Below are 12,305 nucleotides of genomic sequence, written 5' to 3'. Positions count from 1 at the left end.
AAAAAAACCCTTTTCTTTGCCTTAGATGAAATCTCTTTTCTTCCAGCCTATATGCGTGACCTTGTGTCCTATGTATAGCCCTGTTTATGAATAGATTTCCAGATAATGGTTTGTACTGGCCCGAATATATTTGTATAATGTTATCATATCCCCTCTCAGTCGCCGTTTTTCCAAACTAAACAGATTTCATTTTTTTAACCTTTCTTCATAACTAAAATGCTCCATTCCTTTTATCAATTTTTTAGCTCGTCTCTGCACTTTTTCTAGTGCCATGATATCTTTCTTTAGAACAGATGCCCAAAATTGCACAGCATATTCAAGGTGTGGTCTTATCAGCGATTTATAAAGAGGCAAAATTATATTTTCATCTCGAGAATTTATGCCCCTATTTATAGATGACAAAACCTTACTGGCCTTAGGAACTGCAGATTGACATTGCATATTGCTGCCTAATTTGCTGTCTATAACAATTCCCAAATCCTTCTTGTGTGTGGTTATCCCTAATTCACTACCATTTAGTGTGTAAGTTGCTTGTGCATTCTTAACCCCAAAGTACATAACTTTGCATTTCTCTACGTTAAATTCCATCTGTCATTTTAGTGCCCAGTCCCCCAATCTATCCAAATCCCTCTGCAGCAAAGCAATATCCTGCTCACATTTTATTACTTTACAAAGTTTTGTGTCATCTGCAAACACTGATACATGGCTTTCAATGCCTATTTCAAGATAATTTATAAATATGTTTAATAGAAGTGTCCCAAAACAGAACCCTGAGTACACCACTTACCACTTTTTAATTTACCATTAATGACAACTCATTGTACTCTATCCTTATGGCTTAATGATATAGCTTTATTGCAGCGTTAAGATTGCCGCTAGTGGCCGTCTACCACTAGAGGCACTTCCTGCTTTAACTGTGCATGAGGACGTCCAGGATTTAAAAAAAAAAAAAAAAAAAAAAAAACCTAGGAAAGCACAGATGAAATGCTTTCCTAACGGGAAGGCCTAATGTGTGTGCAGTGTTCCTTTAACATGAAGAAAATGTAACCTCCAAGAATATATTCTGGGAAATTCTATAATACAACGTAGTACGGTACAATGTGGCGGAGATTAGAAGACGATCTCCCCACTGATTTTTCATGCAATTATCTTTTGTATTTAAATATATACCCCTCCTAGGTTTCCACCAATATTCCGAAGCAAATTTAAGGTCTCCTCAAATACAATGTATTTCATTTTCAATCCAAATGTCCTTCACTTAGTAGCTAGAGAAGATCAATGCATTTCCAAGCTTTTGGTTTTTCAGATTGAACATGCTGATACACCCACCTTTGGTATGAACCGTTTTGGATGTGACCTCCAGTTTCTCAATGGGCTCTGTCCCTATGTTCTCCAGCCGTATGACAAGTTTCTGTGTCTCTCCATTGTACAACTTCACAGATACATGAGACGATATTTCATCGCTGGTGGATGGCTGCAAGGCGTGAGCTGACCTACATTCCCAAAAATAAACAAACGCAAAACATGTATCAATAAAAAGAAAATAAAAAAATGTAATAATGTCATTATTGGTATTGGAGAAAATAAATAAAACCTGAATCTTTAACATATTGTAAATCCCAGTTCTAGCTGCTTAAACAAAACAAAAAAAGGCCTTCATAGTTCCTGCAGTGGGTACAAATCCCTAGACAAGCAGACACATGACAGACAGACAGACAGTCAGACATTCTGCATACAACATCGAGCCCTGTGCTCAAACTCCCACTACTCCTGGGCTGCACCAATGACCATAGTACACATCAGCCCCGAAACATACAATAAAAATCCTAAGCCCTAAGAACATTTAAATAAATGGCGATTTTTTTCAAATCATTCCAATGGCCATTTAAGTGTAATCTTTGTATGTCTGAAGACTGTCATATTTGTGACAGTTAACAAAAGTGTCGATTTTACCCAGGATTTAATATTTTTTTAATACATTTTTCAAATGAATTCAATAGATTTTTTGTAATCCTAAAAACATAAAATTGTGGCATTCAACAGAAATCTACAATTTTATAACTGGGAGCAAAACACCTCTCAAGCTCTCAAAACAGTCAGGGAAGTGTTTTTACTCTTCCATTCGATCCACAGAGCTAACTAAAGTATCAGACGTGGTCTGCTAGCACGCTCCTGATTTTTTTTCCCCTGAAAAGCATAACAAAGTCATGATCGCATGTGCGCTCACTGAGAAGCCTCTGATTGGAGTTTTCCCCGGCACAGACGGAAAGTCTTGCTAAGAGAGTCCAACAAAGGCTGCAGACAGTAGGTTTTTAGATCTAACCCCAAAGCGAAAATGCAAAATTAAATACATGTATGTTTTCCTTGCAGGTATTTCAACTAAATAGTGTTTTTTTTATGTATCATTTTTTAAAGAGTATCCCTTTAAAATGAACAAGTCAGTTTGGTGAGAAGTATGCTCAGTTCTCCAGGAATTGTGACATTTATAAAACAGCTGACTAAGGAAGAAAGAAAAATAGGAGTTTCTCTCATTGACGTGTGCCTTAGTAAAAAAAAAGAAGTTGGGAATCACTGATCTATAAAAGGCATTAACCCCTTAAGAGCACAGTTTCAGTTTGCTTGTTTTGTACTGAAAGACACAATCAATTTTGGAATATTTCAGCCACAATTTCCACCGTTCTTATTTATTGCAACACTACATATCATATAGCCACTTTTAGAAGGACAAGAAGGCTTTTCATTTGATGTGACATATACATTTATACATTCTCATTATAAAAAAAAAAAAAAAACTTTTTTATTTATTTTTAAATTTTGCCAATATTAATGTGTACATTAACTAATGCAGAAAAGCAAGTCAAAAATAACGTATACCGACTGGTATGTCCTGAATTACATTGTACATCATCTGTTTATTTTGGGTAATTACAGGTCACAAATATGAAAAGTTAAGTAGAATTCCAATGTGCAACAATTTTAGAACTTGGTAAGTTTGTCCTCTAAGTTTAATAGCCATCATAGAAAACTAAATTGTCACATAAACTTATATATTTACATAAAGTGTACATCATAAGCTATTTACCTAAAGGTATTTTTACACTATTTACATTTAACTGCCAATATCTGCTAAATATTGTAATAACATTTTGCTTTTTGGTTTGTTTTTCTCAGATTTTTAACATGCACACAGTTTTGGAATATTTTGAGTCTCACTGCACAACCGTTTTAGCACCAATTTCCTTCAAATTTATGGTATTCTGTTTGCATTTTTTACATTCACATTACAAAGTAGCGGGTCACACTTGATGTGTGCTACTGTAATAAAAATGATTAAATTGTGCTTGGCTATATCTCCGGAGTATAAAATCATCCCGTGCACATACCCATGTCAACTCTTTATGAAAACACAGGGCTGAATTTATAACTAGCACAGTGCAGTTTTACAAAAATGGCTCATTGAGGATGGGTCTAATGTGCATTTTGGGCATTTTAGCAGCTCCCTTATTTAAATTACTCCATAAATGAATACCGTTTGCAAATGTGTACACCATGGGAACTCTCATACGGAATACTTTGAGCTTTATTGAGATGCCATATTTTCACCATTTTTCCCCAACGCTTGTGATATTTTTTTTTATAGTTTAGTTTTTACTTATGCTTTACTTGCTTATTTCTTAAATTCCATGTGAGCTACTGTAACACAATTATCTGTAATACAAAGCTGCATTCCTACCTAGCACTATAGCTCCCCCCCCCCCCCCCTGCTCCCCACCATGGTGAATAAAGGGTTAAAATCCTTTATTAACTGACCTGATCCCAGCGCCGAAGTCCCTCAGCGCTGGGTCGCGGCTCCACCTCCACCGACGTGTGCATTAGGCCTCTCCATAGGAGAGCATTAAATCAATTGCACGGCAAAATTATTCCGTCATGGGTCCTTACAGGAAGGATATCCATCATGGAATAATTCTGTTATACGTCATTAAAGGAACACTATAGTCACCTAAATTACTTTAGCTAAATAAAGCAGTTTTAGTGTATAGATAATTCCCCTGCAGTCTCACTTCCCAATTCACTGTCATTTAGGAGTTAAATCACTTTGTTTCTGTTTATGCAGCCCTAGCCACACCTCCCCTGGCTATGATTGACAGAGCCTGCATGAAAAAAAAAACTGGTTTCACTTTCAAACAGATGTAATTTACCTTAAATAATTGTATCTCAATCTCTAAATTGAACTTTAATCACATACAGGAGGCTCTTGCAGGGTCTAGCAAGCTATTAACATAGCAGGGGATAAGAATCTTAATTAAACAGAACTTGCAATAAAGAAAGCCTAAATAGGGCTCTCTGTACAGGAAGTGTTTATGGAAAGCTGTGTAAGTCACATGCAGGGAGGACTAGTGTGACTAGAGTTCATAAACAAAGGGATTTAACTCCTAAATGGCAGAGGATTGAGCAGTGAGGCTGCAGGGGCATGTTCTATACACCAAAACTGCTTCATTAAGCTAAAATTGTTCAGGTGACTATAGTGTCCCTTTAAGGGATTAAAATACAGACTTTAGCTCCAACCTAGACTATTTCTTTATTAAAATCATGCATGTTACATATCAGTAGTTTATTTTCTTTAAATTACTGTTGATGAGTTTAAAATTGTACGCAGTCAATAGTGATACTAAATGTGCAGACTGTTATGCATAAAAGGTTGAGTTCAGACCCGGAACAAATCCATATAATAAATGTATTATTGTGTCCTATTAAATGATGATATAATGACCAAACTCAAATGTTATAGATCCTCATTGAAAGGGTGGGTTGACCCTGTGTGAAATGAAATCTGTAACGCGTTCGAGTACTAACCACTTTCCATATTGAAAACTTTCCTTTCGATAAGATGCAAGCACAACATTTTGAAGCAATATTGTTACCTGCATGTTAGTTTTCCAAAAAGACAGATTTCATTAAAAGAGTTTCCATCGCTACATCCTGTTTTTTCCCATCATCTTGGATAACATGGCACCACTGTCTCATAAGGAACAGCAGATATGAAGAAGGAAGATAATGGCAGTGTCAATAAATGGTTCAGATAAATATATCTAACTTTCCTCTCTTCGCCTGGCACCACAGGGTGAACTGGTATAACACCTCGGGAATCTCTGTGCAAAATGTAAAGAGATCCTTTAAGTGATCCTCAGTCAGAAGTACCATTAACCCATCCGATTCCTCTGCATTGCCCCAACAGCAATTTCAAATTGCACAGACATCAACGTTCACTGTCCGGCACACCTGCGTGCCACATTTGCTCAACAGACTGGCTCAGTTAATGGGGCGTGTGCACACAGTGATAACGAATGATGTAATCTCAAAGAAAGTCAACAAAAATCAATTGAATGTCTCTTGTATGCTTACAATCAAGTCCCGAAACAACCAGATGAATGCTTCCCTTCTCCCCCGACTTACCTGGGAAGGGAGGTGCTGATCTGCAGCCGTGGCAAAGCAGGGATCACGTCCACAGTGCACCCATTATTCTTTATGCCCGGGAGCTTCTCGAGAAGACAGTCACTGTACACGCCAAACACAGATGTGTGGTAACCTATCAGAGCAACATTGGAAGATAGTTTTAATATATTAGTGCTTCAAATAGATTACATAGTTACATACATACATAGGCGGAAAAGAGACCCATCAAGTTCAGACTTCCTCATATTTGGTTTTTGCTGTTGATCCAAAAGAAGGCAAAAAATAAAATCAGTATCTCACGGACACCACTATAACACTATTCTCTATATCTCCAAATACGACTCATTAAACCAGGTGTACAAATAAGATCATCTCTACACACTGGGACACAGCCAGCAAAAACATTGTCAGTTGACTGGGCTCAAGTAGAAATGGTCTCCTGGGCATCAGAGGCAGATTGGAGTTCTTCCAGTAACTCTTATTACAGTGATTAGTTACATGATTATATGAAGGCCAGTCTATTATACAATCAGATTTATTTATTTCTAAAATATTTTACCAGGATGGATACATTGAGATTTCTCTTGTTTTCAAGTATGTCCTGGGTCCACAAAACATTGCATTGATCCAATAGGATACAATAAAATACAAATACAAAATACAAAAACAATATTAATACACAATATATACAAAATTTACTGTAGAACAGGTAGGAAATATATAGATGAGAGGCAAGTCTGTTCCATATGTACACTTGAAAAATAGAAAAAGTGAGGTTAGGTCTCCAATAAAATATTAGATGTGACCCACCTCACTGGAATTACCTTTATTGTTAAAATATCATAAATGGTAATAGACTTTATTGAAAACCAAATCCACATAAAAAAAGGTAACCCACCGTGTATAAGACAAAAAAAAAAAAAATACACCTTTTCCATATGTATGCAAGATAAACCAAAAATAAGGGAAAATGTATGTATTGTCCACAAAATATAGATTTTTGGGGGAAATTGTTAAGTTTTCCAATATATATATTTTTTAAGAAAATACATACATTGTGCCTTCTCGTGATACATCAAGATCCTGTTATATTAAGATATTCTATATAATGTATTTACCATCCATTCTATTAGTATTGGTTAAGGTCCATTGTTGGGTATATCGAATTGAGAACTACTGCCATTATTCTATCACCCTGTCTCTATACATCGATGTGTTTGTATATTCCAGACATGTGTTACAAAAAACAGCAATTACTTGGCCAGGACGGGAGCTAATTACTCTATTTTTTTGTATTTCTCCTCTTACTACTTTTTCCTTTGGTTGTTCTCAGCTCTGCCTATACCCTGTGTGTTGTTCTTGTCGATGTGATCCTCACATCCTTACCTCCATAGGTTTTTATTTCATTTTACACATTAAAATAATTGTACATATCGACAGTAACAAGTAGTACAATAAGTGTAAAAACTAACTAACATGTCATATATGTTTTGTATAATTATGCTTTTAAATTATATTATACATGGTAATTATTAAAAGAAAATAAAATATTTTGTTTTGTCAGGTGGGAAACATGGTCAAAGTTTGTACTGAAACCTAATTTTATCTTCCCAAGCTATCCATTCTTGTTTTGGAGTAGACATTTTTTCAGACGGAATGCAAAGCGCTAGTTCATACCGTCTGTTATCAAAAATCGTTAAGAGAACTTCATTCCCCGATGGTGTAACAGGTGATTTCCAATACTTTGGAATTGTTGATGTAGCGGACACCAGAAGGTGACCTGGCATAATTCTTATAAAATGCGGTAAATTAGCAGGGAGTTTATGGGAAGGCCAATATTCAACATCCAAATCAGGCAAGGCACAACGTAATGCAGTCAGGGGCGTAGCTTTGGATCAAGTGGCATTAGGCTGGATTTCCTTGTATAACAGATTCCATGCTTTAAGGGTAATTTTAGTAACAAATATAAACATCTCCGCCAATCGCGGGTGCTGAGAAGGAGGCAGCCTGTCACGTTCACATAGAGTTTGAAGGAGCTCAACTGCAGATTTCTGATTAATTAGATGTGAATGTGAGGAGTTGAGGAAATAAAGAGATGACAGTTCACCAGGGAGTTAACTGATACTGTGTCTTTAATATTTTTGATTGAAGAAACACAGGTACTGTATCTTTAAATGGTTCAAGTTTGTTGAGTGGATTCTTAGATTAATTTATACAATTGAATTGAAGCAATAATATGAAGGAAGCAATGTAGATTTAACTTGCAGAGATTCGTTTTAGCTTAATTGATAGAAAACAACTCATATGGAGGTAAAAAGCTAAATGATTAGGAATTACTCCTATAACGATAGGAGGATGTGTGAGCAGGCTGAGCTTGAGCTCAGTAGTCAGGGAAAGTTTGTATAATACAGCGAGGTAACTTAGCTTCCAGAGGAGTTGAAGTTGGTTCCAGAGTGCCTTCCGGAGAGGTTCCGTGGAGAGAGGTCGAGAGGAGTCAAGTGCTAGCCGTGGTCGAGGAAGGAGAAGGAGGTTAGTCGTTTACGAGTCCGGTTCGGTACACAGGTAAGTTTGTAGAGAAAAGTTGCAGCCGGTATAATTCCGCGGTACGCTGTTCATTAATCCAGCGTCTGTTGCCTGGCGCGGTCGCATTATGTAGCGCAATGAGACCGCATCAGAGGGGGGTGTGGCTACAGTCCGTCAACCCGGAAGAGACAGGCAGTGTAAGTAACGGCCATGACACAGCCACAGTAAGTCTTTAATTAAATAAGGGAGTATTTTATTTCCCTTCATCTCAAGCCACTGGGGACGGATGTTGTCCAAATTAAATGTGATTGCCATTGCGCATTGGTCGCGTAATAATAATGGATAAGGTTTGGCAAACCCATACCTCCACTAATCCTTAGCTTTTGCAAAATGCATAATTTAATACTACTAGTTTTTTTGTTCAAATAAATGCTATAAGAGCAGAGTGAACCTTTCTAAAAAAAAAAAAAAAAAAGCTAAAGGTTCAGAAAGGGGGATTGTCCTGAGAAAATATAACATTTTTAGAAGGAGAGTCATTTTAACCGAATTAATCCTACCTGACCAAGAAATTCCGAGACTACACCATCTCTCTATATCTTCCCTAAGCTCGGACCAGATCTTACCCAGGTTATGCCTATGCATCTGGGACAGGTTATTGCACAAGTTAATGCCCAGATAAGAAATCTAAGAGTATTCTCACATTCTTTATGGAACACGCTGTGCTAGGCTATTTCATTTATCAATTGTCAGATTGTACATTCGGTGTCTATTCATTCTTTCTGTTCTTGTGTTTTTCAGTTTTGCTTCATTTTATTTTTTCAGATACCAAAGAGCAGACAGGGCACATCAATAGCAGATATTTTAGCAAGTACACCTTGAGAGACTGTTTGAAGGCGGACATCCTCACAGAGCAGCCAAGTTGGCCTTTAATGAAAGACACCAGCAAAACTGGATCACTGTCCCTGTAAATAGACCCTGTCCTATATCAAATGAGTTCTGAGGAAATAAAATCTGCCTGTTACAAATATAAAGATACTTTTTCAAAACCTGGAAAAAATAGGGGGTTGGAGGGGGAAACGCAATGAAAAATAAAGCGGAAAATAAGTTTAACATTGAAAAGCCTTAATCTGAGAAACATGTGGATTAAAGTCTAAAAGGGCGTTTTTTTTTTTCTCCACAAGCGCTGCCGTCTTTTTAATACTTTAATACTAGCAATGGGAACATTGCTTTTCAAAGTAAGGACACGAAGATCCTACCTATGGAACAGCTCATTAGTTATCCTACATCTTCGGGTATTCAAGCTGTGAGCTATCCTACTGCTATGAATTTACATTGTATTTCGCAGTCATTCATTTAGCGAGATGCAGCAGGTCCTAAATGATACAGGAGAAGCACTCAAACAAAATACTATGTTAACCGAATCAATGTCAGAAAGTTTAACTGAATGAGCCTCTGCAGGGACTGCTTCCACGGTGCCTTTGAAAAGTTACCATCGGCATCTATCCAAGAACAGACGGTACATCCAGTGAGCAATGACAGCAGCAAGGAAATAGAAGACACAGGTTCAGAGAATGAAATAAAACACAAAGTGTAATATATTATCAGTGCCACTCACTGTTTTATTCTATATAAAATCAGCTCAAAATAATAGTATTATAGTTTTCTACCAGAAAAAAAAATACACATAAAATAACACATATTATAAAGCCTTAAATACATGATGGAGCCAAATAATAATAATAATAAATAAATGGTGTGACCATGAGCGAATATATTTGGAAACTGCCAGCTGACACATCATCACCTATCCAAACTCAAATGAAAGGAATATTAGCCCAGATCACAATATATTATACAAGAAGATCTGGAGTGCTATCTCAACTAATGTATTTTTATTGCCGATCCTCTGGTATTTTACTTTAAAACAATGGTATCCAGAATGCGGTGAGAGGCTCAGGAAGTGATTCAGACTACAGGGTCAGAGGGTCTGGTGAAGTTCAAAGACGAAAGACAGTCCGAAGTCAATATTACTAAATCAGTCACTCTATTTATAAAATATACATACACACACAGGGATAGGCAGGCCAAGTGTCTGGCAAAGCCAGGACAACTGAGCACTGAATGGGATTTTTAAACAGGGCCCCTACCAAGACCACTGTCTCCTTCCTGCCTGTTCTCTGCCATGCCTGCCTGATTGTGTAGCGTCCGTAACGCAGGCTATTAAAGGTATGCAAATTTTCCTTCTATATATACACACATTTCTCTATGTCCAATAGAATTACTTAAAGTATCCATATACCGTATATACTCGAGTAGAAGTCGAGTTTTTCGGCACATTTTTTGTGCTGAAAAACCCCAACTCGACTTATACTTGAGTCAATGTCTGTATTATGGCAATTTACATTGCCATAATACAGACAAGGGGCTGTGTAGGAGGGGGGCTGGCAGGTCAGCTCCCCTGTCATCTCCCAGTGTAAGTCTTGCGAGAGCCGCGTGGTCATAGCGTTGCCACGGGTTACTCCGCGCGGCCGCGAGACTTACACTGGGAGCTGACAGGGGTGCTGACCGGACCGGCGCGGAGGAGAAGGGAGCTGACAGGAGCTGCAGAAGAGGTAAGTAAACGCTCTCTGCAAGCCCCCCTCCACTGAACTGCCAATGCCACTGGACCACCAGGCAGTGAGAGCCCCCTTCCTTGCCATGTATCAAGCAGGGAGGGGGAGCGAAAAAAAAATATAAATAATAATAAAATAATAATATTTAAAAAATAATAAAATAAAAAATAATAATATAACAAAAATAATAATAATTAAAATGCCCACCCCCCACCAAGGCTCTGCAAAACATACAAACACACACTGCATCACACACACACACACACACTGCACTCATATACACACACACACACTGCATTCATACACACACACTGCACTCATTATATACACACACTGTAAATAAATATTTAATTAATATATTTTTTTTAGGATCTAATTTTATTTAGAAATTTACCAGTAGCTGCTGCATTTCCCACCCTAGTCTTATACTTGAGTCAATAATTTTTCCCAGTTTTTTGGGGTAAAATTAGGGGCCTCGGCTTATATTCGGGTCGGCTTATACTCGAGTATATACGGTATATATTATGTTTTATATTAGGCCAGAGATTCAATCCTGGTATTCAGATTAATCTCAATGTTTAATTAATCCATAAGGTACATTAATAGTCTAGTACTAATTCAATATTGTGTGTCATTAGTCTAGATTTATTCTAGTATTATATTCCTTGGTCATGTATACATTTGCCTTTAGACCTGTGGTGCAATACATTGATCAGCCTCCTTACATAGGATTCAAAAAACTCTAACGGGTACGTTTCAAATTGTCATGATTCGGGGAACCAAACACACTAACACACACACACACACACACACACATAGAAAAGGTGCCGTACCGGACCTTAAGAGTGGCCGGGCTAAGCACACAAAGAATATTCAGGAGACAAGCCGAGTAAGGGGAACCAGAAGACAGAATAACAAGAAACAAGCCGAGGTCAAAGGGTAGGAGAAAGTCACAAAGTCAGATTAACAAGCCAGAGAGTACGTAACCAGTACAGAAGCAATACTAGCAACCAAAGACCACAACAGGGCAGGGAGGAACAGGAAAGGCAAGTATTAAAACCCTAAGGTTAATTCTGATTGGATAATTTCCAATCAGAATTAACAATCACACGTGGGAGATATCTAAACCTCCCACTGTGATTGAGGCACTGTGCCTTTAACGCCGGGTCAGGTGACTGACCCCGGCGTGTAATATATTGGGTGGTCTCCCAGCGTGCAGCGTCATGCATGCTGCCGCTGGGGGACGTGGAGGAAGACGCGGGCGGCATCCGAGGCTGGAAGGATGCCACTCGCCGAACCCACGAGGAGGAGGGGACCGCGGACGGCTGGAGGGTGAGTACTGCAAGCGGAGTGCAGCCTCCCCTCGCAGCCGCCCGCAGGATCCCGACACAAATACGACCTGTTCAATTGAACCCGGCTCCCTATGTTATAATTAGTCAAGGTTAAGTTCTTTAATGGTTATAGGGTAATCCCAAGAGTATAGGTTTTGAGGCCTTCCATGCCTTAGTTTAGAGAGGTCTCGCAAGGCCAACACCCCATGCTCCTACTCAAAAGTATTTCGCTCTTCAGTCCAAATCCTTGGTAGCGCCTCGCAAGGTTTCATAGTTAGGGCCTCACGTATCACTCCCATACTATCTTATGCTAAGATGTGTCACCAAAGGGCCTACATCCCACCACATCGTTCGGTGGCCTTAACTCCCCTCGGGCCAAAGAAGA

At 38.3% G+C, this 12,305-nt stretch overlaps 1 protein-coding gene across 1 annotated transcript in view; it reads right to left on the bottom strand.

Moving 5' to 3' along the window:
- TRAPPC9 (trafficking protein particle complex subunit 9) overlaps nucleotides 1–12,305 on the bottom strand; it is a 597,448-nt gene that overhangs the window by 496,647 nt on the left and 88,496 nt on the right. Inside the window, exons 14-15 of the mRNA XM_063451029.1 lie at nucleotides 5,455–5,587; nucleotides 1,330–1,493 (exon numbers count right to left, since the gene is read on the bottom strand). Coding sequence (XP_063307099.1) covers nucleotides 1,330–1,493; nucleotides 5,455–5,587 — 297 coding nt within the window. The remainder of the gene's footprint in view (nucleotides 1–1,329; nucleotides 1,494–5,454; nucleotides 5,588–12,305) is intronic.

Source organism: Pelobates fuscus, chromosome 4 (genome assembly GCF_036172605.1).
Source record: "Pelobates fuscus isolate aPelFus1 chromosome 4, aPelFus1.pri, whole genome shotgun sequence".
Classification (NCBI taxonomy): Eukaryota; Metazoa; Chordata; class Amphibia; order Anura; family Pelobatidae; genus Pelobates; species Pelobates fuscus.
This window is presented reverse-complemented; position numbering and strand designations above follow the sequence as displayed.